General features: G+C 56.1%; 2 protein-coding genes across 5 annotated transcripts in view; one reads left to right on the top strand and one right to left on the bottom strand.

Moving 5' to 3' along the window:
- TRIP10 (thyroid hormone receptor interactor 10) overlaps positions 1 to 24,886 on the top strand; it is a 550,254-nt gene that overhangs the window by 521,979 nt on the left and 3,389 nt on the right. The window contains exons 2-12 of one of the 4 annotated variants that reach the window (XM_050770331.1): positions 15,861 to 15,976; positions 17,187 to 17,302; positions 17,402 to 17,458; positions 19,449 to 19,596; positions 19,678 to 19,740; positions 19,980 to 20,084; positions 20,181 to 20,309; positions 21,029 to 21,175; positions 21,275 to 21,469; positions 22,496 to 22,663; positions 22,919 to 23,028. In XM_050770331.1, the coding sequence (XP_050626288.1) occupies positions 15,953 to 15,976; positions 17,187 to 17,302; positions 17,402 to 17,458; positions 19,449 to 19,596; positions 19,678 to 19,740; positions 19,980 to 20,084; positions 20,181 to 20,309; positions 21,029 to 21,175; positions 21,275 to 21,469; positions 22,496 to 22,663; positions 22,919 to 23,028 (1,262 nt within the window). In that variant the 5' untranslated portion in view covers positions 15,861 to 15,952. Of the gene's footprint in view, positions 1 to 15,857; positions 15,977 to 16,612; positions 16,706 to 17,186; positions 17,303 to 17,401; positions 17,464 to 19,448; positions 19,597 to 19,677; positions 19,741 to 19,979; positions 20,085 to 20,180; positions 20,310 to 21,028; positions 21,176 to 21,274; positions 21,470 to 22,495; positions 22,664 to 22,918; positions 23,029 to 24,886 lie in introns of those variants that run through there. The other 3 variants (XM_050770332.1, XM_050770333.1, XM_050770334.1) reach the window with 3 other exon arrangements.
- On the bottom strand, positions 5,796 to 13,797 carry GPR108 (G protein-coupled receptor 108). The gene is made up of 18 exons (XM_050770400.1): positions 13,627 to 13,797; positions 12,768 to 12,887; positions 12,081 to 12,131; positions 11,798 to 11,880; positions 10,370 to 10,494; positions 10,196 to 10,245; positions 10,036 to 10,104; positions 9,314 to 9,418; positions 8,919 to 9,052; positions 8,739 to 8,814; positions 8,217 to 8,290; positions 8,005 to 8,122; positions 7,768 to 7,898; positions 7,635 to 7,678; positions 7,150 to 7,199; positions 6,845 to 6,928; positions 6,634 to 6,758; positions 5,796 to 6,124 (listed from the first exon to the last, which is right to left on the bottom strand). The coding sequence occupies exons 1-18, from the start codon at positions 13,735 to 13,737 to the stop codon at positions 6,052 to 6,054; spliced, it is 1,623 nt and encodes a 540-aa protein (XP_050626357.1). The 5' UTR covers positions 13,738 to 13,797; the 3' UTR covers positions 5,796 to 6,051.

Genomic DNA, 24,886 nt, shown 5'->3' with positions numbered 1-24,886 from the left:
TTATTTATCTGAAATTCAAATGTAACTGAGCGTCCCGTATTCTGTTTGGCAATTCTCGCCGGGGTGCAAGGGGAAAATGAGAAGGGGCCGGGGTACGGTGACTCATGCTTGTAATCCAGCACTTTCGGGAGGCTGAGGTGAGAGCATCATTTGAGCCCAGGAGTTCGAGACCAGCCTGAGACATATAGTGAGACTTCGTCTCTACAATTGAAAAAAAAAAAAAAATTAGCGGGGCATGTTGGCGTGCCTGCAGTCCCAGCTCCTCAGGAGGCTGAGGCAGGAGGAGTTAGAGGTTGTAGTGAGTTATGACTGCACCACTGCCCCCCAGCCTGGATGACAGAGCAAGACTCTGTCTCCAAAAAAAAAAAAAAAAAAAAAAAAAAAAAAAAGGAAAGACAAAGAAGAAAGAAGGAAAATGGGAAGAAGGAAGTGGGAATGATTTCTGGGTGGCGGACCCAGGTGCCCCCGCCTCACACCTGCCTGAGTTCACTTACTGCCCACTATACCCCATCCCTCCCCTTCCCCCAACAAAGGGGCAACCAGGCCTGGGAGCAGCTGGGAAACCCCCTATCCCACCGTCTAATTCCAGGTTGAGGTGACTGCTTTTCTAGAATTTTTCTCCAGGACCCACAGCCAGGCCATCCCCTTCTCCCACTCTATTACTGATTAATTCAAATTAACCTTGACCTGGCTGAATCAATCTATCTGCCTGGCAACAATGGCTCTTTCCCTCCTCTCGCTCTTGTACTCAGCAGAAACTAGCTGGGGCCCTATGGACTCCAGCCCTGGGAAAATGGACAGCAGTGGGTTTTGATTCCAGCTCTGCAGGGCCCCTGGGAAGGTCCAGCCCCTCTCCCAGCCTTGGTTCCTAATCTGTCAACTGGAGATCCACAGCCTAGAGCCTCCTTTCTAGTCTTGGAATGAAAGTCCCGAGTGGCACCCGGGAAACAAAACATAGCCCAGTGCCCTGCACGTACTGAGCGCTCAGTACACTTGAATTGGTTTTTTTTTTTTTTGAGACAGAGTCTTGCTGTCGTTGGTCGGGGCAGGAGTGTAATGGCGCGATCTTGGCTCGCTGCAACCTTTGCCGCCCGGGTTCTAGCAATTCTCCTGCCTCAGCCTCTCAAGTAGCTGAGATTACAGGCACCTGCCACCACACCCGGCTAATTTTTGTATTTTTAGTAGAGACGGGGTTTCACCATGTTGGCCAGGCTGGTCTTGAACTCCTGAAGAACTGTATTTTTATTTTTGCTAACACCCGCGTCTTCTACCCCAGCCTTGCTTGGGTGATGGTCCCACCAGCCTTCCAAGATGGACTCCTCACTTCTTCTCATTCCCAGAATTTACCTGCTGGCCAAGCCTCTGCCTGGAATCTCCCAGTTCATCCTCCCTCTCCACACCTGTGATCTCTGCAGAGGTGAGGACCTCTGCCCCAGCTTCCTCCCTACCAGCCCATTTACTCTGAAGCAGCTAGAGACTCTTTACTTTTATTTTATTTTATTTTATTTATTTATTTATTTATTTATTTTTGGTGAGACGGAGTCTCGCTCTGTCGCCCAGGCTGGAGTGCAATGGCGCGATCTCGGCTCACTGCAACCTCCACCTCCCTGGTTCAAGCGATTCTGCTGCCTCAGCCTCTTGAGTAGCTGGGATTACAGGCACCAGCCACCACGCCTGGCTCATTTTTTGTATTTTTGGTAGGGATGGGGTTTCACTATGTTGGCCAGGCTGGCTGGTCTTGAACTCCTGACCTCAAATGATCTGCCCACCTGGGCCTCCCAAAGTGTTGGGATTACAGGCGTGAGCCACCGCGCCCAGCCATATTTTATTCTTTTCAAAAACAGGGTCTGGCCCTGTCACTCAGGCTGGAGTGGTGCAATCATAGCCCACTCTGGCCTCAAACTCCTGGGTTGAAGCAATCCTCCCGCCTCAGCCTCCTGAGTAGCTGGGACAAGGTGCACGTCACCATGCCTGGCTTGGCGACTCCTTCCTTTCTAAAATCCACCTTTGGGCCGGGCATGGTGGCTCATGCCTATAATTCTGGCACTTTGGGAGGCCAAGATGGGTGGATCGCTTGTGGCCAGGATTTTGAGACCAACCTGACCAACATGGTGAAACCCCATCTCTACTACAAATACAAAATTAGCCAGGCATGGTGGCACATGCCTGTAATCCCAGCTACTAGGGAGGCTGAGTCAGGAGAATTAATTGAACCCAGGAGGTGGAGGTTGCAGTGAGCTGAGATCACACTATTGCACTCTAACCTGGGTGACAGGGCAAGACTGTGTCTCAAACAACAACAAAAACCCTACCTTTGTATTCCTTTGACCAATCATGATGTATAACACAGGAATGCACACTCATGTTCACAAACGCCTATGAGATGTGCGTGGTGGCAACTTGTCTATTTCACGTATTTTAACCCTTGTTTACACCACATGCTGTAGGTACTATCATTGCCCCATTTTACAGATGAAGAAACAGAGGCTTCGGCCGCTTGCCCGAGATCCTGCGGCGGGTAAGTGTCGGAATCTGAACTCAGACAGCTGGGCTGTATAGAGAGCGTGCTCTTAAACTGTGTGAATTCTTAACTGCTGCAGCAAAAGATGACTGCAAGCTCGGTGGCTTAAAACAACATGTTTATTTTCTTACAGTTCTGGAGGTCAGACGTCTAAAATCAAGGTGTCAACAGGACTGCGTTCCTTTCTGGAGGAAACAGGTGAACCCATTTCCTTGCCTTTTTCAGCGTCTAGCAACCGCCTACATTCCTTGGCTTGTGGCCCCTTCCTTGCAATCACTGCAGCCTCTGCCTCTGTCACTGTGTCTCCTTCTCTAACTCTGACCCTCCCACCTGGCTCTTATTTTTTTTATTTTTTATTTTTTGAGACAGAGTTTCACTCTTGTTGCCCAGGCTGGAGTACAATGGCGTGATCTCGCGCACTGCAACCTCCGCCTCCCAGGTTCAAGCGATTATCCTGCCTCAGCCTCCCAAGTAGCTGGGATTACAGGCGTGTACCACCATGCCCAGCTAATATTTTGTATTTTTAGTAGAGACAGGGTTTCACCATGTTGGCCAGCCTGGTTTCAAACTCACAACCTCAGGTGATCCTTGGCTTCCCAAAATGCTGGGATTACAGGCATAAGCCACCATACCCGGCCTCCACCTCCCTCTTATAAAGACCCTTGTGATGATATTGGGCATATCCAGATAATCCGAGATACCCCCCCACCCTGCACACACACACACACACATTTTAATAGCCTTAATCCCACGCACAAAGTCCCTTTTGCTGTGTGATAGAACATATATCCACAGGCCTTGGGGATTTGGACATGCACATCTTTTTTTTTTTTTTTTTTTTTTTTTTTTTTTTTTTTTTGAGACAGGTCTCTCGCTCTGTCACCCAGGCTGGAGTGCAGTGGTGCGATTTCAGCTCACCACAACCTCCGCCTCCTGGATTCAGGTGGTTCTCCTGCCTCAGCCTCCTGAGTAGCTGGGATTACAGGTGCCCACCACCATGCCCAGCTAATTTTTGTATTTTTAGTACAGATGGGGTTTCACCGTGTTGCCCAGGCTGGTCTCAAACTCCTGACGTGTGATCCGTCTGCCTAGGCCTCCCAAAGAGCTGGGATTACAGGTGTGAGCCACCACGCCGGCTGGATGTGCCCATCTTTGAGGGGACGTATGACTCAGCTGACCGCAGCAGGCACATGCCGTCTCTCTGGCCGTGCTCCTCCCTGCTTTAAATTCCTCTATGGCTCCTGTGGACCCCTGGATGAAGCCCCTTGTGCCTGCCTGTCCTTAGGCCTCTGCCAGCTTCTCTCACCCTCCTCCTGCCCCCTCCAGCCTTGGGGGCCATCCCAGCCTTCCCCGCCGTGTTCATGTAACTTCCCCAGTCTGCAATGCCTCCCACTTCCTTCTTTGTCTGACCGGGCTATTTATTCATCTGGGCCCCAGCTATATTTGTTTCTGCTTACAGGAAACCTTCACCCCAGCCCCGTTCCCTGCCTCTGTCCCATGCTTGTGGTCTCCAGCGAGGAAGGCTTCTCTGAGCTTCAAAAGGCATTCTGGGTGCTCTAGTTGAAGGGCAGGTGAGTCGGGGGTGGAGAGCCCATCTTGGGAGCCTACCCTTAACTGTGTGCACAAGTGGATCTCTAATTCCACGGTTGCCCCTCAAGATTCAGGGCTGGTTCCCTAGAAGTCAGGCCAGGCTGTGCAGCTGGGCGCTGTGCCAAGCCAGACACCTCTTATTGTATGTGATACTCAACACTTAGGAGGCCCCATGTTATATGCGAGGAAACAGAGAGGGTAAGCCAGTAATCCAGGGTCACACAGCAAATGCTAACAGGCTGAGAGGTTTGGTCCCAGGGAGTCTAGCTACAGAGCAGCAATGCACACAGTCGGTGTCTGGCTTTGAGCCCAGAGTCTCCCATTCACTCATTAGCTGTGTGACCTCAGGGAGGTTTCTTATCCTCTCTGTGCCTCACAGGCTTTTTAACAAATTAAAATCCACAGAAGCCTTAATATACAGTGTGGCATAGCAATCACTCTGTGTTACCTCATATTATTTTTTCTTTTCTTGAGATGGGGTCTTGCTTGTTGCCCCAGCTGGGCTTTAACTCCTGGGCTTGAGCGATACTCCTGCATTGCCCTCCCGAGTAGCTGGAACTACTACAGGCACTTGTCACTGTGCCTGGTTAGCTTCTATCATTATTGTTTTTGAGATGGAGTCGGCCGGGCGCGGTGGCTCAAGCCTGTAATCCCAGCACTTTGGGAGGCCGAGACGGGCGGATCACGAGGTCAGGAGATCGAGACCATCCTGGCTAACACGGTGAAACCCCGTCTCTACTAAGAAATACAAAAAACTAGCCGGGCAAGGTGGCGGGCGCCTGTAGTCCCAGCTACCTGGGAGGCTGAGGCCGGAGAATGGCGTGAACCCGGGAGGCGGAGCTTGCAGTGAGCTGAGATCCGGCCACTGCACTCCAGCCTGGGCTACAGAGTGAGGCTCCGTCTCAAAAAAAAAAAAAAAAAAAAAAAAAAAAAAAAAGATGGAGTCTTGTTCTGTTGCCCAGGCTGGAGTGCAGTGGTGCGATCTCTGCTCATTGCAACCTCTGCCTCCCTGGCTCAAGCGATTCTCCCATTTCAGGCTCCTGAGTAAGCTGGAATTACAGGCGCCTGCCACCAGGCCCAGCTAAGTTTTGTATTTTTAGTAGAGACAGGGTTTCATCATGTTGACCAGGCTGGTCTCGAACTCCTGACCTCAAACGATCTGTCTGCCTTGGCCTCCCAAAGTGCTGGGATTACAGGCGTAAGCCACCACACCCGGCCTATTCCTTCTTTTCCTCTGTAGCCTGAGCCACTTGGGTGTCTTCAAATCCCCGTTTTCCCCTTGCCCCCAGCTTTCATGCCTGCGGTTCCCTCATCGGGGCATGAGCTCTTCCACCACGTTTCTACCGACCTCTCCTGACCCCCACGGCTGGGTCAGGGCCCGGTGCAGTCCCCGACACGGCGCTGATGGTCCAGTGATGGCCCTGCCAGGTGACATGTCCCTCTGCCTGACCCCCACCCTGGGCACTGGGAGCCCCTCAAGGGCTGGGACCAGGTGGGTCTTGGAGACTGCTCCGTCCCAACGCCTGGCTTTGGGCCCTGCATGCAGCTGTTACTAAATAAGTATTTATTGAATGTGCAAAGACACGGACCCTCTGCGCCCCACACACACAGCGAAAACAGGTTTCTACATTGTAAACACAACCTCCGTGTAGACCCCAGCCCCCAAAAAGGCAAGACACCGGCGTAGCCAAACAGATTGGTCATTATTGTACATATAGCTGGAAGGGAGGGGTGGTCCCGGAGTGAGGACAGGGCTGCCCAATACTTGGGGGGAGGAAGGGACTCTTCTTCCAAATGGGCTTGTCCGGGAACCGGGGTCCCGGGGAGCTGGGCGCCTGGTCCACATGGACCCCCTCCACCTCCCCACATACGCTGTGGAAGAAGGGCAGGAGTAGAAATGCTGGGGGAGAAGGATCCTTTGGTCTGAGATGTGGAGGTGATCATAACAGTTCCCGCCCGCTGGCTGTTTTGTTGACTTTGGAGAGGCCTTCCCGGAACCCAGAGTCGGTCATTCTGGGGGCAGACAGCAAGGAGGCGTCCAGCGCTGCAGGGCAGCAGGCGCCGCCCACCCACCCCCTACGGCAGCCCAGGCCCTACTCTTCTACCCCAATCACCTAGGCCCCGCCCCCGCCACAGCAGCCCTGGCCCCGCCCACCCTACCCTGAACCACTCAGGCCCCACCCACCTCACCCCCACAGTAGCCCAGGCCCCACCCATTCTACCCCCAACTACCTAGGCCCCGCCCACCCCGCCCCCAGAGCAGCCCTGGGTGTCGCCCTAGCGGCCCTAACCCCACCCCCAGCTCAGCCTGGCCTTAGGCACTCCACAGCTGTCCAGTCTCCACCTGCACAGCTGCCCTGGCTGCCCCCATCTCCCCTCCATCCCTCCTCAACAGCAGGCTCTGCCCTAACACTGTCCCTAGGGCTGCTACAGTCCCTCCCCCCTGCCCACCCTGCCCTGAGAGCTGCCCGCCCCCTACTCCGCCCCTAGAGCCACCAGCCCTGCCATGGTGCCCGGCTCACACTTGCTCCATCTGAACATCCTCCTCGTCCTCCTGGGGCAGCTGCAGGTACGGGTTGTCCCCTGTGGGCTGGAACTTGTAGCCCGTGAGCACGAAGAAGGCCAGGGTGGAGCCCTCCACCAAGAGCTGGGGGACAGGACAGAGTGGGGGTGTCAGGCTCATGCCCCCCTCACCGCGGCTGCCCTCCTGTCCCACCCGGGCCTCAGGCTCACCTGGTATAGCCACTGCCACTGAAAGGGGACAGCCACCTGCAGCAGGATGGCGATGATGCGGGTGAAGTAGACATAGCAGATGACCTGCAGGGGTGCAAGCAGGCGTGGGGCTGGACTGCAGGGGCGCGGGCAGGTGTGGGGCCAGGACTGCAGGGGCGCGGGCAGGCGTGGGGCTGGATTGATGGACCACGGGCTGGGGCGTCTGGGTGGGGGCCTCGGGATGGGGCAGCGGCCGAGGGGCTGGGGTGGGCGTGCAGCAGGTCGGTAATCGCCCTAAACCCCCCGTGAGCGAGGCGGGCTCCTACCATGACATAGTAATGCCGGAACAGCTTCAGCTTGGCCAGGTTCACCGCCACTGAGGGTGGGCACAGAGAGGGGGGTCAGGGGAGACTGAAGGTGGGAGGGAGGCAAGGGGGCTGGGGGCTGGGGGCTGGGAGAGGGGACAAACAGAACATCTGAGGGAGTGTCCAACGAGCAGAAAGTCTAGAGGGGACATTAGGTGCGGCAGAAGTCTAGAGGGGACATTAGGTGGAGCAGAAAGTCTGGAGGGACATTAGGTGGGGCAGAAAGGCCGAAGGGGGAGATCAGAGAGGAGGGAAGGGCCCCCCAATGGGGCGGAGAGGCCAGATAGAGGCATCTGGGGGGGAAGAGAGGCCAGACTGGGGCGTCCAGGGAGGCAGAGGCCTGGGGGCTGGGCAGAGAGGCCAGGAAGGGCATCCAAGAGGCAGAAAGAAGGGCCTGGGCCAGGAAGAGGGCCATGAGCAGAGGGCCCACAGGTGCAGGGCCTCACCCTTCCCGTCTGTGCCAGACGCATCCTGGAGATGCCGGATGGACCTGGGACAAGTGGAGGACACAGGGTGCGGTCAGCACAGACATCGCCCATGTGCACAGGGCAGGGCCTCAGCCGGGGGCAGGGTCCTCACCAGACTACGGGGAACAGGATGGCGCCGCAGCAGATGAGATCCACCAGGAACAAAATCTCCTTCCACAGCACGTAGTCGCTGGCGCCCTCCTCGCGGGACTCGATGACGATGTAGGCCACGTTGGCCAGGACCTGCGCAGGTGGCGGGGGTGGGTGGGCACTGCCCGGCGCGCTCCCCTCTGCCCCACCGCCCTGTGCAGCCCTCCCCACCCTGCTCCGGAGGCCGCTCCATCTGCACCTGCATGGAGATCACGATCCCAAAGACTTTCTTCTCCTTATCCGACAGGACGCACTTGATGAAGGCCCAGCCTGAGCCGATCAGGGCGATGGTGATGAAGAGAAGAGCACCCTTCAGCCTGGGGGGGCAGGGGACGGTGTGATGATGAGGTGGGGGGCCCGCCCTCCCCTGCCCGCCTCCCCCCAGCTGCCAGGCAGAGCGGGCGCACTCACAGGCGGGTGATGTAGTGCATGACGGCAAGGCCTTCGATGGGGTGGCCCTGGCTGTTGATGAAGTAGTAGTTGATCTGGGGGTGGACGGACAGACGGACAGTGAGGCACACGGAGGGGTGGGAGGCTGGTGGTGGTGGTGGGGGCAGGATTAGGAACACAGACCGTCACCATCAGATGGGTGGTCAGAAAGGTGAATAATGAGGACGGTGGGTGGGACTCAAAACTGGTAATTGGGGCTGAAAAAATGGAGGGAACGGTCACAGTTGGAAGGGTGAATGGTTGGACAATCAATGAGACGGACGGTCACAGCTGAACCAAGGGACAGTGACGGACAGAGCTGCCCAGCAGGACTGGCGGACAGAGGGGACGGGCGGCTGGCCACACTGGTAAAATGGGTGGACACGTGGAGAGCTGGTGGATGGCCCTCCCACAAGCCCCGGGTCTGCAGAGATTTGGGGGATGGCCCAGATGGTCTCTTCCTCCCGGCCCACCCCCCGCTGCCCCCCGGTGCAAGACTCTCACGCTGTGGAAGAGGAGAGAGATGCTCTTGGTGAAGGCCAAGGCCGCCATGAGCCAGTGGATCTTGAAGACGCTATACCTGGTGGGAGGGTCAGGGAGAGATGGGGTGGGGGGCACCAGCAGGGCATAGGGATGGGGGTCTGGTGAAGGGACAGGGGGGACCCCCAGGGGCAGGGGCATTACATGTTCCTGCAGAGGACGGACACCCAGAAGATGCCGGCGGCCAGGAAGCAGGCGGACATGACCAGGTACAGCTTGAAAAGGGGCATCTCCGCCGCCGACAGGAAGCCATCGGGGTTCTTCTCCCGGATCATCACCTGGGGAGGGGACAGTGGTGGGCGGCGGTGGCAGCGGCACAGCCTGACCTCTGGCCTGGGAGAGCAGCGAGTGGGGGTCTCCTGCTCTCCCACTTTCTACTGGGCCACTCATCCACTCTGAGCCTCAGTTGGCCCCATCTCCCAAATGGGTATAACAGCTCCTACTCCGCATCCGGGAGAGCTGGGAGAAGCTAAGTGGGGTGTGGTGCTCCAGGCCCGCAGTGGGTGCTCCCTGGCCCTGCTGTCCTCCCCTCCGCTCACCGTGATGTCGAATGGATGCTCCTTTCCCGGCACTGAATTGTTGCAGTTGTGGAAGTTCAGGCTGTACTGGCCTTCTTCCGCCTGAGAGCCGACCACCACGTGGAACTGGGCGGGGGAGAGAGGAGGGCTCAGCCTGGGGGTCCTGTGGTCTGGGGCGACAGTCAGCTTGGGGGTCCTGTGCTCTGGGACGACCGTAGGGCTGCAGGAGGGCTCAGCCTGGGGGTCCCGTGCTCTGGGGACACAGTAGGGCTGCAGGAGGGCTCAGCCTGGGGGTCCCATGCTCTGGGGACACAGTAGGGCCGCAGGAGGGCTCAGCCTGGGGGTCCCGTGCTCTGGGGTGACGGTAGGGCCGCAGGAGGGATCAGCCTGGGGGTCCCGTGCTCTGGGGTGACGGTAGGGCCGCAGGAGGGCTCAGCCTGGGGGTCCCGTGCTCTGGGGTGACGGTAGGGCCGCAGGAGGGCTCAGCCTGGGGGTCCCGTGCTCTGGGGACACAGTAGGGCTGCAGGAGGGCTCAGCCTGGGGGTCCCGTGCTCTGGGGTGACGGTAGGGCCGCAGGAGGGATCAGCCTGGGGGTCCCGTGCTCTGGGGTGACGGTAGGGCCGCAGGAGGGATCAGCCTGGGGGTCCTGTGCTCTGGGGTGACGGTAGGGCCGCAGGAGTGATCAGCCTGGGGGTCCCGTACTCTGGGGTGACGGTAGGGCCTCAGGCGCTGCAGACACTCACACTGAAGTTATAGGAGTTGTTGAGGTGGCTCAGGCCTAACACCAGCTCCTTGTCCTTCCCGCTAGGACCCTGAAGGGACAGAGCCCCTCCATCAGCTGGCTCTGGGTCCCCGCAGGGCCCTGGGTGTGCCATCTTCCCTCCCGCCCCACCTCCCTGAAACCTGAGGCACTGCGGGTGTGGACTTGGGCTTGCTGGCTGCAGCGGTCCCTCCTGTAAGAGACCAGGCAGTGATTTCAAGAGATGGATGGATAGAGGGGCGGCAGGAAAATGGGATGGGGGGTGCACAGGGCGGACCTGCCCATCCACCCCTGCCGGCACAGCCAGCCTGACTCACCGCCATCCACCTTGCGGGGGACTGTGGCCTGTGGCTTTGGGAGCCCTGGTTCGGAGGGCGCTTCGGGGAGGAGCCCGGGAAAGATAAACAACTTCTTCTGCTCTCCATACTTCCGCACCTGGACCCTGCAGGGAGGGTGGGGTGCGGCATGAGGCTGGGGGGCCGAACCTGGCTCAGGCACACAAGCCCAGGCAAAGGACTCAGTGGCCTCTGGCACCCTCTTGCGGGGCGGGGGTCCAGCTGAGTCAGCTATCACTGAGTTTCAGCCTTTGGTTCCCACTGGTCAAGACGGCGACCGCCTTCCTGTGCTGCCTGCACCAGCAATTATTTGTCATTTCCCATGACATCAATCTACTCTTTTTCTCTTTTCTTTAGAGACAGGGTCTCGCTCTGTCGCCCAGGCTGGAGCGCTGTGGTACAGTCGCAGCTCACTGCAGCCTCAGATTCCTAGCATCAGGCAGTTCTCCCACCTCAGCCTCCGGAGTAGATGGGACCACAGGCACGTACCACCACCGTGCTTGGCTAATTTTTAAATTTTCTATAGAGACGGGGTCTCCCTATGTTGCCCAGGCTGGTCTTGTTTTCCTGGCTTCAAGTGATTCTCCTGGCTCAGCCAGCCTCCCAAAGCACTGGAATTAATGGTATGAGCCACTGTGGCCAACCCCACTGTATAATAATAATAATGATAATAGACAGGCTCTTGATCTGTCATCAAGGCTGGAGTACAGCAGTGCAATCTTGGCTCACTGCAACCTCCACCTCCCCAGCTCAGGCGATCCTCTCACCTCAGCTTCCAGAGTAGCTGGGACTACAGGCGTGCACCACCCTGCCTGGCTAATTCCTGTATATTTTTTGTTGGTAAAGACAACGTTTTGCCATGTTGCCCAGGCTGGTCTACAATTCCCGGGCCCAAGCAATCCGTTTACGTTGGCCTCCCAAAGTGCTGGGATTACATGCCTGAGCCATTGCCCGGCCCTAAGTATATTATTTAAAAATAAAGCATTTTGTCTACAGAAAAGCAACATGGTTTTGTCAGACCCTGGCCCCAGGCTGCCTGGCTCCAAATCCCAGTTCCTGGGACTCAGTTTTCTCATCTGAAGAGCAGATCACAGGATAAGGAATCGATGAGTTAATGTGTTAAAGCTCCAGGACACGGCCTGGCAAACCAGAAGCACTCAACAAGTGCGAACAATTGTTATTCCTTCTCACAACAGCCCTCTGTATCCGGGCCTTCTGCCCTGAGACACCAACATCCTCTGAGTCCCTCTCTCCTTCCTTCCAATAATCAGAAGACTTGAAGGCAAAACTAAAAAGTAAGTGGTGTTCTCTCTCTGCTTCTCATCCCACCTGATCAGCCCAGGTGCCTGTGGGCATCACACAGGGAAACGCAGAGGAAGGATCTGAACGATCCCCCGGTCCCCAACTCACTGCAGATCCTTGGTGTTGATGAGGAACAGGACCAGGAAGCTGCTACTGTTTTTCTGGAGAGGGCAGTCCTGGAAATCCCGGGTCTAGGCGGGTGGGGAGGAGGGAGTCTTGGTTACTCCTCCCCTGGCCCAGCTCCACCCTGTCTCCCTCCCTGTCCACCCAGGGGCTCTTCCTGCTCCTGCCTCTGAGAAAGAACAGGGGCCTTTGGGTTACAGGTGCAGAGGACAGACCCCACCCCCTCCCTCCAGCCCCTTCTCCCATCTTCCCCATTCCCTCCACTCACTGAATAGGAGTGAACTCTGCCAGATCGAACCCGGCTGAGACTGAACCCCACCTGGTGGATGGAAAAAAAAGGGGAGGGTGTGAGGGACAGTAGAGAACTCCCAGCTATCCCTTTCAGTAGCAATAGAAACCTAACCTCACATTTACTGAACACCTAATGTGTGCTAGATCCCACACACTCTCTCTTTTTTTTTTCAGAGTTGGGGTGGTGGGTGGACCTCATTCTGTTTCTCAAGCTGGAATACAGTGGCAGGATCATAGCTCACTGCAGCCTCGAACTCCCGGGTCCAAACGATCCTCTCACCTCAGCCTCCCGACTGGTTGGGACTACAGGCACACCTCACCATGCCTGGCTAATTTTAAAAACTTTTTGTAGAGACGGGGGTTCTCACTGTGTTGCCCAGGCTGGTCTTGAACTCCTGGCCTCAGGCAATCCTCCCACCTTGGCCTCCCAAAGTGCTAGGACTACAAAGCCCGAGCCACCGCGCCCTGCCTGTCCCCCACGTCTTAAGAAAAGTGCCTAGCACATCCTGTTTAAGACATCAGTATTCCCAGTTACAGATGAGGAAACAGGCTCAGAGAGATCACGGGACTTGCACAAGATTACATGGGTAGAGGCAGAGCTGGGAACCCAGAACCAGGGGATTGCATCCTGCTCTCCTTTAGCAAACTCCTCAAGGTCCCTCACCAGCAGGGACTTCTCTTCTGCCTCCCGGAGGCCCAGCCGCAGGAGGCTCAACTCCACCTCCAGGGAGCCGTTGGTGTAGAAACCGAAGTTGTTCAGCTGGATGTCTGCTCGCTTCTCCCCCTGCCGGAGACCAAGGAGGCAGAGGCAGTTCAGACCTCTGCCCAGCCCCAGGAGTCTGGCACGAGGATCCCCCGAAGGGCCTCCTGGTACCCCTCTGTTTAGGAAAGGCCCGGAGGATGACAAGAGAAAGTTGAGAGGGACTTCCTCCCTGCAGGGAAAGGGTGGTCCTGCATTCTCCGACTTCTCTTCTGAACCCAGGAACAGAGATCCTGGGGCACGTGGAAGTCCCCCCACTGGGATAAGCACAACCCAGAGAACAGTTATTCACCTCGGAGGGCCTGGCCACCTTCCGGAAGAACTTTTAGATTCCAGTTGAGCTCCCAGCAACATTTCAACGGAACCCCCCCAATCCCATTAAGTGCCCCGAGGACCCCACTCTATAGCCCCTCCCCCCAGGACCCCGCTGTGCGGCTTCAGGGTCTTTAGCGCCCCAAAAGTGATTCCAAGAATTTAAAGGACTAAGACCCAACCGGGGGGGGAGGGGGTGTAGTCCCCAAGAGATGGAGCCACGCCCCCGAAGGGAGGGGCCCGACCCTAGCGATGCGGGCCCGGCAACTCCATCCGGAGGACGGAAGGGGATCCCGGGACAAGACCACTCCGGGCCCGGAAACGGGGGGCGCCGGACCACTCCATCCCGCGTCGGGGGCGGGGGAGGGCGGACGAGACCACTCCAAGCCAGGGGGCTTCTCCGAGACAAAGTTGCGCCCCCAACCCCAGACCCTCACGCGGCGGGCCTCACCGTCAGCGCCAGCCGGTGGATGCGCCCGGAGCAGCCGCCCAACAGCAACAGCACAAGTAGCCGCTGCCCCCACCTCCCGCGGCCGAGCCCCCTCCTCTCGCTCACTGCCATCTCTGGAGCCACCGCCTCCCCGACTCCGCCTCTGGCGCCCAAGCCCGCCCACCGATGAGCCAATCGCCGCACGGCGGGACCCGGTGCTTCGGAATTTCCAGTCTGCCAGCCAATCAACAATTGCCTCTCCGCAAGGCCGCCTACTTACGACACCCGATGGACAGCACCAGTTCCGAATGGGAGTGCCGACAACGCTTAACCCCCGCGCTCACTCTCACCAATCGCTATAAAGATTGTCCAGGATGTGATTTAATGAGCAGTTTATCTAACCAATTGTCATGGATCTGATATCCGGCCCTTGAAGCGGAATTTCTCCACCCAGTCTTAACGGTCCGGGACTACATTACCCAGAATGCAGTGGGAGCAGACAAGGGCAACAAGGCATTAAATAAACTACATTTCCCAGTATCGCCAAGGACGGACTTCCTCTTCTTGCCTCAGGGATGTGGCTCCCAGCCAGAGCTCAGGCTTTTGGTAAACACACGCATCTGTTCAGGCCTGACCTGTTTTCCTAATCTTCCTGGTCCACAGAGAGGCCTAAAGCTGGCCTCTGGTTAAAGTTTGACCCCAGGATGACCTATGACCTCAGGCTGAGACCCCAGCCTTAGGTTAAGCCTTTTATTCCAGAGTGAGGCAATTGGAGCCCCATCCCCAGATTACAGGCTAGACCGGACTCCGGGCTGAACTCTGACCCCAGGTGAACTCCCCCTGCAAGTTGAGTCCCAACTTCAGCCTGAAATTCTGACATCCCCTCGTCCCCCACACCACACACTGAGGCTTAATCTCTGGTTTAGGCCACCGATCTGGACTAGTCCTGACTCCAGATTGGACCTGACCCCTTACTGGGTTTCTAATCCTTCTGGTTAAGCCTCTGGCCTCAGTTTGAGACCCTATCCCCACCGTGGTGCTGACCTGGGTTGAACCCCAATTCCAATTTGTGTCTCTGAGCAGAGGTGAACTCAGAACTTTGCTAGGCTGAGCCCCCATTTCAGACGAGCCACTAAACTCACTGGGTTCAGTTGCCCAACTGCAATCAGACATTTTCTAGCTCAGAAGCCACCAGCAGGTGGGGCCAGGTCCCAGCAGAGACATCAGTCCCAGTGTGGGCTCCCAAAGCTCTCCTGGGCTCACCTGTATCTCTCTGTCCTGGGAGCCTGGGTGCTCTTGTGTAAGGGGAACGTATCCCCAAGGGCCCCCCTGCAAGACGCCCCGCCTTCTCTGTAGCTACAGAGAAAGCGCCAAAGGCCGGAGAGAATGGGGGTGGGAATCCCTAGTGCCTCCTCTTCTCTTTCATCCCAGCACCTCAAAGGGATTTACAAGGTGTGAACAGACTTTTATGGGAGAGGTGACAGACTTCCCTTCTCCACGGCCCAGATGTCCCAGATGTCAGGGGGAGGGGCAGAGGCGGAATCTCAGGGGCAGTACTGAGAATTAAACCAGATTAAACCTTCATGGATGGGACTGGAAAATGGGCAGATGCAGGCGCTAACTGGAAGGCAGCAGGGGAAGGGCCTGGGCCTGGCGCCCCAAGGACAGCCCGTCCTCAGTTTCCCAGCGGAGACTGGGGGAGGGAAGGCAGGATGCGGTGCGGGAGCTAATGGACCCGGCCTTGGCGGAGGCGCGTCCTGGGTTGGATCGAAGCCCTCTCATCCGCCCTGTGGCCGGAGGGACCAGACCATTAGTGGGACGAACCTAGACGCCTGGAGCCGGGCCGGCTCGCAAGAACGGGGTGACCTCAGGTTGCCCCTGCAACGGGGTTGAGGAAGGACTTATTGAGTTTGGGGTTTTAGCATCTTGGCCCTTTAAGGAATAATTGCGGGGAAAGGGGAAAAGGAGATAGGAAGAACCGTTTGGAGTGGGGAAGGAAGATGAGAGGACGAGAGGGACCCCGGGGATTTGGAAAAATGGGTGGGGGTTCTTTAAGGGGTCCAGCGGAGTTGAGTGGCAACGTTTCTTTAAAAGGGGGCGGAGCGTCCGTTGGGCCCCGCCCCCGAAGCGCAGGACTAGGGCTCCATGCGGGTGGGGGCGTGGCACAGCGTGCAGAGGGGCGTGGAAGGGTCTGGGGTGGGCCGGGCCGGGCGGGGCGGGGTGGGGCGGGGCCAGGCGCACCGCCCTCGGCTGAGTCTCCCCGGGGAGGGCGGAGGGCGGAGGGCGGCGGGCGGCGGGGACCGGGTGCGGTGGTGGCTGCGGCGGCGGCGGCGGCGGCGGGAGCAGCATGGATTGGGGCACTGAGCTGTGGGTAAGTCCAATCGGCCCGCCTCTAAGTTCCCCTTTGCTGGGGTCCAGGTACCCCCCTTTTGTCCCCAGTGTATCTTAGAGGGGGCTCCGCGCCTTTCCCTTCCACCAACCCCTGGGTCCCCGCCCTCCACCCTCCGCCCTCTCTCGGAGTGTATCTGGGAGTCTCAGCACGCTCAGGGGCGAAGGGCAACTTTGCCGAACCGGCATGGGGAAACTGAGGCACAGAGTTGCGAGTGAGGCGGGCAGAAGGAATCCTGGGGCCCGGCCGGGGCGGCTGGGAGAGGTCACCTATTTTGGGCTCCCTGGCCGGGCAGGCGGCTTATCTTACGGCCCCTGGGTCCCTGCCCGTCGTCCGCCTGTCCGGCTGGGAGGGGGGAGGGGACCCTCTGGTCACCCTCATCCCCACCCACGTGGGACCTAGAAGTCCTGACCGCCCTTTCCCTCGCCTTTAATCAACACCTAGGGGCTGGGGACGCTCATGGAGGGGAAGGGGGATGCTAAGCTCGGCCTAATCCCCCTCCCTGGCTTCCCCAGGCCCAGGGCGGGATCGCCCCCTGGTCGCCTATAACCTCAGCCCTGGAAGCCCCAGAAATTTCCCCCTATCCTAGCCGGACCTCTGACCCCTCCCCTTCCTGGGGGTGGTGGAATCCCTGAGTTCTCAGTGCAGCGGGGGTAACCAGACCGCCACTCCCTCCTCCAACTCTGCGATTTCTTTTGGATGTGTAGTGGGGTCAGTGGGGGAAATTGAGTCACCCATTGGGGGATCCCGGGAAGCAAGGAGATTCAGGGAACCTGGTGCCTGCCCCCTGGCCACTCAGGGGCCCCCAGTCTGCGAGGAACCCTGCCCCTCTGGCCTTGACTCACGCCGGGCCGGCCGGATTTTCCGGAATCCGGGGGGATTAGGGGAGCCCGAGCTGGGGGAGTGGCCCTGTCCCCTTCCACGCCCCTCTTGGCGGTCCTATGTCGGAGACCCCTGTCTCCCGGCCGGGGTGGCTGGGCCCTGGGCGCTGTTCTCCGGCCCTTCCCGGGAAGGGGAGGGGGTTCCCGCCAGTTTCCTGCCTCCCCCCGCGCCACGCCGGGGCGGCGCCGGGAAGCCACTCCTAGGAACGCAGAGCCTTGGAGCTCCCTGGGAGTCTGGTCGGCGGGCTGTGGGGTCCCAAGATCGTGACCCCGGCTCCTCTCTCCTCCTCCCCCACCATGTCCCCTGTCAGGATCAGTTCGAGGTGCTCGAGCGCCACACGCAGTGGGGGCTGGACCTGTTGGACAGATACGTAAAGTTCGTGAAAGAACGCACCGAAGTGGAACAGGCTTACGCCAAACAACTGCGGTGAGACCCTGGGGTGGACGCTACGGAGGACGCGCCTGGGGCGAGGGGGAGCGGTGGGAGGACTGCGGGCTCAGCCCTCCTACCTCTGTCTCCCCTTAGGAGCCTGGTGAAAAAATATCTGCCCAAGAGACCTGCCAAGGATGATCCCGAGTCCAAGTAAGGTTGGAGAGGGGCTGCAGGGCTAGATTGGTGGGGGAGGGCGGTGCGTGGGTCTCACTTCCCCTCCCTCAGCTGGGACACCCCACACCGCTCCTCTCACTTCCCCCTCTAGAGGTGAGAGCAAGGATGAAAGATGCGGGATTATCTAGGTTGGAATCCTGAGTCCACTACTATGTAGATGAATTGCCTTGGGCTTGTGATTCAGGGTTTCTGCCACTATTTTCCTTAACTGTTAAATACAAAGGCCCCAGCAGTTACAAAACCAGTAACTTTGGGCAGATGACTTAAAGTTTTGCGCCTCTGTTTTTCTCATCTGTAAAATGGGATGATGACGATTCCTCCAGCTTTGTAGGTCTTGCATGAACACGAGCTGAGTTAATGTGTTAAAACGGTGTGCAGTCCATATTAAATGCCATCAGGAGCATTTGACTTTACTTTGAGTCCCCAATTCCAAAATCCAAAAAGCCCTGGAAATCAAGTTGCTTTGGTCACTTGTTTGGTGGCAGTCTCTGACCTGAACTAACTTTTTGTTAATTGTAGTTTTCTTTTCTTTTTTTTTTTTTTTTAAGACAGAGGCTCACTCTGTCACCCAGGCTGGAGTGCAGTGGCGCCATCTCAGCTCACGGAAACTTCCGCCTCCCAGGTTCAAGTGATTCTCCTGCCTCAGCCTCCCTAGTAGCTGGGATTACAGTCACCTGCCACCATGCCCAGCTAATTTTAATATTTTCAGTAGAGACAGGGTTTCACCATGTTAGCCAGGCTGGTAATTGTAGTTTTGACTTTTATCCCACTTAGTGTGAATGTTAACACCTCTCATTGTAAAAAAAAAAAAAAAAAAAAAAAAAAAAAAAAAGGGCTGGGCGCGGTGGCTTACACCTGTAATCCCAGCACCTTGGGAGGCCTAGGCGGGTGGATCACTTGAGGTCAGGAGTTCAAGACCAGCCTGGCCGATGTGGTGAAATCTTGTCTCTTCTAAAAATACAAACATTAGCCAGGTGTTGTGGTGGGTGCCTATAATCCCAGCTACTCGGGAGGCTAAGGCATGAGAATCGCTTGAACCCGGGAGGTGGAGGTTGCAGTGAGCCGAGATCGCACCACTGCACTTCAGCCTGGGCAACCGACTGTCTCAAAAAAAAAAAAAAAAAAAAAAAAAAGATACGGTGTTTGATTACAAAATGATGTCCCCAACCCCACTGAAATGATGCATAAAAGATGGTATAAGCCTTGTACACCATCTTTATTTTATTTATTTATATTTTTTGAGACAGAGTCTCGCTCCGTCACCCAGGCTGGAGTGCAGTGGCACAATCTTGGCTCGCTGCAACCTCCTCCTCTCTGGTTCAAGCAATTCTCCTGCCTCAGCCTCCTGAGTAGCTGGGATTACAGGCACATGCCACCATACCCGGCTAATTTTTTGTAATTTTAGTAGAGACAGGGTTTCACCGTGTTAGCCAGGGTGGTCTTGATCTCTTGACCTCAGTATACCATCTTTAAAAACTGGAAAATTCTGTGTTCCAAAATACATTCGAGGTCCAGTGCAGTGGCTCACACCTGTACTCCCAGCACTTTGGGAGGGTGAGGCGGGAAGAGGCGGAGTTTGGGGGGATTGGAGTTTGAGACCTCATCTCAAAAAAAAAAAAAAAAAAAAATTAGTCAGGTATGGTGGCGTGTGGCTGTGGTCCCAGCTATTTGGGAGCCTGAGGTGGGAGGATCACTTGAGCCCAGGAGTTTGAGGCTGCAGTGAGACACGATTATGCCACTGCACTGCAGCCTGGGTGACAGCAAGACCCTGTCTCAAAAAAAAAAAAAAAAAAAAAAAAAAATTTCTACTCAAAGGTTGGGGTTAAGGAATATGGACCACAACTTGTCATTGCTTCAAGGATTAAATTCTTGGGGCTTAACCCTTTTCCACCTGGAGGTGCGTCCTGGGGCATCAGCCTATTTGGGGGGCCTGACTCCCTGTTCCCCGATTCTCATCCTACCCCAGATTCAGCCAGCAACAGTCCTTCGTACAGATTCTCCAGGAGGTGAATGACTTTGCAGGCCAGCGGGAGTTGGTGGCCGAGAACCTCAGTGTCCGTGTCTGTCTTGAGCTGACCAAGTACTCACAAGAGATGAAACAGGAGAGGAAGATGGTGAGGAACTCCCTCCGATTCAGGTTTTGCGAAGGGCTCCTGCTGGAACCCTGGCGAGCCTTATCGCTCTTCTTTCTGTAGCACTTCCAAGAAGGGCGGCGGGCCCAGCAGCAGCTGGAAAACGGCTTCAAACAGCTGGAGAATGTGAGTTTGCAGAGGTGGCAGTGACTGTGGCCCGGAGGCACGGGGGTCAGGGTTGCAGATCCTGGAGTCAGGGACCTGCCCTCTTTGTCAGACCTGGTCCTTCCCTGCCCCGTAGGCTTCTAGTACGCCCTTGTCCCCTACTTACTGGTTGACATCCCAACAATCCCTGAAACCTTGGTTTCCCACCCTGCTGTCTTTGGGAGGGTGGCTCCCTCACTCTGGTTCTGTCCCCTACACAGAGTAAGCGTAAATTTGAGCGGGACTGCCGGGAGGCAGAGAAGGCAGCCCAGACTGCTGAACGGCTAGACCAGGATATCAACGCCACCAAGGCTGACGTGGAGAAGGTGTGTGAGGGGGTGGCGGGGTCTGGGACAAGCTTAGGGGGTCCGGGTGGGACGTGACCAGAACCTGGTAGTACCTTCCACCTCCTCATTCCTCAGGCCAAGCAGCAAGCCCACCTTCGGAGTCATATGGCCGAAGAAAGCAAAAACGAATATGCAGCTCAACTGCAGCGCTTCAACCGAGACCAAGCCCACTTCTATTTTTCACAGATGCCCCAGATATTTGATGTGAGTGCTCCCAGTTCTCAGACCTACCTTCCCAAAAGCCCCCAAATGTTAGCCAACTCCTGCACATTCGTCAAAACCCCAGCTGCAATGTCCCAGTCCCTAGATTGAAAGGGAATCAGAAACCTATCATAACAGCGAGCTGTGCTTTTAATCAGCTGTTCTTCCTGCTGGGCATGCCTTTTACTTGTTTGTTTATTTACTTCTATAGAGAGATGGGGCCTGGCTCTGTCACCCAGGCAGGAGTGCAGTGGCGCAATCCCAGCTCACTGCAGCCTGGAACCCCTGGGCTCAAGCAAGGTTTCTTTCCTTTTGAAATTCCTACTTATTATTTTAAGCTCCACCTCTAACAACCTCTCTGAAAGGTCTCGAATTTCCCCTCTCCTGTTTCAATCCAGCGCTCCATTCTCTGTCCCATCCCAGGCCCTGGAAGTATCAGGGCTGGTTCTGCTTTTTCTTCAAATCCCTGCTCCTTTGTCTCCTCCTTTGAGAAGCCTTTGCTGACCCCCTAGGCAGGCGTCCCCCTCTGAGGTCCCCCTGGCACTGTGTCTCTCCCCAACCACACTGGGCTGGAGTCTCTTCTCTTCCTGACTCTCTCTTCCCCTCCAGACTGGCTTGGGGTTGGGGCCAGCGTGGAGTGCGATCATATTTGCAGAGTGAATCACTGTGCTTCTAGTCCCTCTGTTAGCACCCCTGAGCCACCCTTGTCCCCGTCCCTACAGAAGCTCCAAGACATGGATGAACGCAGGGCCACCCGCCTGGGTGCCGGGTATGGGCTCCTGTCGGAGGCCGAGCTGGAGGTGGTGCCCATCATCGCCAAGTGCTTGGAGGGCATGAAGGTGGCTGCAAATGCTGTGGATCCCAAGAACGTGGGTGCCTGGTCTGGGTCCAGTGGGCCATGGGAAGGGCGGAGGGAAGTCCCCATACGCTGGTCACTTGACTACTCATCCACCGTCCCCCTCCCCCAGGACTCCCAAGTCCTTATAGAGCTGCACAAGTCAGGTTTTGCCCGCCCGGGCGACGTGGAATTCGAGGACTTCAGCCAGCCCATGAACCGTGCACCCTCGGACAGCAGTCTGGGCACCCCCTCGGAAGGACGTCCGGAGCTCCGAGGCCCAGGCCGCATCCGCACCAAGCGCTGGCCCTTTGGCAAGAAGAACAAGGTGGGGGCCGGGACCCTTGGGATGGTGGGGGAGAATGACAGCGAGGTGGGGACAGTGGGGCCCCTATTGAGTCAGCCCCAGCCGCCTGAACGCCGAGTCCAGGGCAGGAATTTTCCTCTTGGCTGCCAGCCCGGGCTGGAGGGAAGGAAGGCGGGCGGGCCGCTTGGCCTGGGAGTCCCCCGAGGCGAAGGCGGGGGCAGGGTGGGGAGGTCTGTGGCGTTTGTCTGCTGCTTCTCGGGATGCTGGGAGAAAACCTGCTGTTGGAATTCAGAGCTGGCCTGAGGGCTGGTGACACCATCCCTGGGGAGTCCCCGAGTTTCTCTCTCCATCCTGCTGATGGGACTCCGGGAGCTGCCCTGCACATCCTGGTTTCTTGGGTTTTTGGATTTTAATATACTTTAGCACCCTTGGTTTATACCTTTGATTTATACTTTGGGTCCCTCTTGACTTACACTCTCATACCTCTCCTTGACTTCCACCTGCGATCCCCGAGCTTAAACCTCTGACGCCGCTAACCCCTCTCATTTTCCTGCCTTCCACTCCCTCTCAGCTTGTGGTTTTATTTTTGTTTATCTTTTGTGTCCTCCGTGGCCTCACACCTGTCTGAGACCTCGATTCCGGCATGCGTCTTCTAGACTGTCAGCCCAGAAAGCTAAGTGGACAGAGAGACATGGGTCTCCCTGCCTCCTGGACCCATGCTTGCTCCCGAACATAACATTCCAGAGACCTAGGAGATACTGGGGGTGTGAGAGTTCTGGCTTTCGGGCTTACAGTTCAACGTCCTCCCCGCCACCTTCCAGATGTTTTTGTGTCGCTCCTGCATGCGTTTTCTCTGTGTGATTGTGTATCTTGAGTTGTGGTTTTCTTACCGTTTTTTTCTTTCTCCATTTTGTTTTTCCTTTTTTCTTTTCGCGTCCATCCGTCCATCCGTGCATCCATCCCTCCGTCCATTCGTCCTCATTTTCTACATCCTCCTACACTCCCCCACCCCTTCAACCTATCCCCCTCCCCGGCCCCCGCCGGTAGCCTCGCCCCCCACCCCTCTCCCCCCTGGGGGGTCCCGTACCCTCGGCATTGCCTAACGGACCCCCGTCCCCCCGCTCCGGCCGTGACCCCTTGGCCATACTGAGCGAGATCAGTAAGTCGGTCAAACCGAGGCTAGCATCCTTCCGCAGCCTTCGAGGCAGCCGTGGGGTAAGTGAGGCCTCAGGGCAGGAGAAGGTGGTGGCCCTAGCCTGCCCAGCGGCGGGTGGCGGGACCCTGGGCTCGCTTCCTGCCGCTGGCTGGGCCCCTCTTCCCTGGTTGCCCAACCCAGACCCGCTTTGCTTTGTGCATGGCCTCGCTGCCAAGAACCATGGCTGGGGAAGGAAGTGAAATATCTCAGAAGGGTGCAGAGTCTGGCAGCCTAGACTCCTTGATCCCAAATTCAGCCCTCTACCCACCTTGCAGACAGTGGTGACCGAGGATTTTAGCCATTTGCCCCCAGAGCAGCAGCGAAAGCGGCTTCAACAGCAGTTAGAAGAACGCAGTCGTGAACTTCAGAAGGAGGTTGACCAGAGGTAAGGTGGTGGGGTGGGGAAGGGCAGGCAAGGAACATGATAAAATAGTAGATGATTTCCATTTATTTATTTATTTTTTAATTTTATTCTATTTTATTTTTATTTTGTGACAGGGTCTTACCCTGTTGCCCAGGCTGGAGTGCAGTGCCATGATCTCAGCACACTGCAGTCTCCACATCCCAGGTTCAAGCAATTCCTATGCCTCAGCCTGCTGATTAGCTAGGACCACAGGCATGCACCACCACGCCCAGCTAATTTTTATATTTTTAGTAGAGGCGGGGGTTTCCCCATATTGGCCAAGCTGGTCTTGAACTCCTGGCCTCAGTTGATCTGCCTGCCTTGGCCTCCCATAGTGCTGGGCTTACAGGCACGAGCCAGTGCCCTGGTCTGTAAATGAATGACATTTAAGTGGTACTCAAAGATCTCCCCAACAATCCCAAGGCCCTGACAGTTTTACAGGTGATTCCTACCACACTTACCAGAAACAGTTACTTCTTGGCCAGGTGCAGTGGCTCACGCCTGCAATCCCAGCATTTTGGGAGGTTGAGTCAGGAGGATCACCTGAGCCTAGGAGTTTGAGACCTGCCTGGGTAACAGAGTGAGACCCCATTTCTAGCAAAAATAAAAAAATTAGCTGGGTGTGGTGGTTTGTGTCTATAGTCCCAGCCACTTGGGAGGCTGAGGTGGGAGGATGGCTTAAGCCTGGGAAATTGAGACTGCAGTGAGCTGTGATTGCACCACTTGCACCTCAGCCTGGTTGTCAGAGTGAGACCCTGTCTCAAAAAGAAAAAAAGAAACAGTTACTTCTTGTCTTATACAAGTCATTCCAGCAAACAGAAAAAGAGTGAAAGCTGTCAGCCTCTTTAGGCTGACGAATCCTGATTCCCAAGTCAATGGCCAAGAATTCAAGAAGATAAAATCGAGGGCTCGTTTTACCTTATTTATGATAATAGATGCAAAATCCTAGCCAAGCAAATCCAGTGTTTAAAAAATAATACATCACTTTGGGAGGCCAAGGCGGGTAAATCACTTGAGGTCAGGAGTTTGAGACCAGCCTGACCAACGTGGTAAAACCCTGTCTCTACTAAAAATACAAAAACTAGATCGAGACCATCCTGGCTAACATGGTGAAACCCTGTCTCAACTAAAAATACAAAAATTAGCCAGGTATGGTGGCGAACACTTGTAGTCCCAGCTACTCGGGAGGCTGAGGCAGGAGAATGGCATGAACCCGGGAGGTGGAGCTTGCAGTGAGCCAAGATTGCGCCACTGCGCTCCATCCTGGGTGACAGAGCGAGACTCCGTCTCAAAAAAACAAACAAAAAAAATACAAAAACTCTCTGGGCATTGTGGCACGCGCCTGTAATTCCAGCTACTTGGGAGGCTGAGGTGGAGAATTTCCTGAACCTGGGAGGTGGAGGTTGCAGTGAGTTAAGATTGCACCACTGCACTCCAGCCTGGGTGATACAGCGAGTCTCCACCTCAAATAATAATAGTAATAATACATTAGCCAAGTGTGGTGGCTCATGCCTATAAGCCCAGCACTTTGAGAGGCTTGGTAGAAGGATCGCTTGAGCTTAGGAGTTCAAGGCCGGCCTGGGCAACACAGTAAAACCCCATCTCTTAAAAAAAAGAAGAAGAAAAACCCAAATAAATTTTTTTAAAAACAAAAACAAAAAAAAAGAAAAAAAAGCCACCATTCGTTGGGTTTTATCCCAATAATGCAAAGATGGTTCAATATCCAAAAATGTATCCATCTAGCTCACCACATTAATTGGCTAAAAGAAAAAAAAAGCAGCCTATGGTTATCTAACAGCTCAAACACTTAAAATATTCACAATAAAAAAATCTGCCAGAT

This window comes from Macaca thibetana, chromosome 19 (assembly GCF_024542745.1).
Source record: "Macaca thibetana thibetana isolate TM-01 chromosome 19, ASM2454274v1, whole genome shotgun sequence".
Lineage (NCBI taxonomy): Eukaryota > Metazoa > Chordata > Mammalia > Primates > Cercopithecidae > Macaca > Macaca thibetana.
Note: the sequence above shows the minus strand (reverse complement) of the source record. Positions and strands in the feature narration are given on the sequence as shown.

Bases quoted from the DNA above. Each gene is read 5' to 3' on its own strand.
- GPR108 (XM_050770400.1), bottom strand. From the start codon at position 13,737: ATGGCAGTGAGCGAGAGGAGGGGGCTCGGCCGCGGGAGGTGGGGGCAG. The intron at 10,495-11,797 runs GTGAGTTGGGGA...CCCTCCCTGCAG, and splicing joins ATCAACACCAAGGATCTGCA to GGTCCAGGTGCGGAAGTATG. The intron at 9,419-10,035 runs GTGAGTGTCTGC...TCCCCCGCCCAG, and splicing joins ACAACTCCTATAACTTCAGT to TTCCACGTGGTGGTCGGCTC.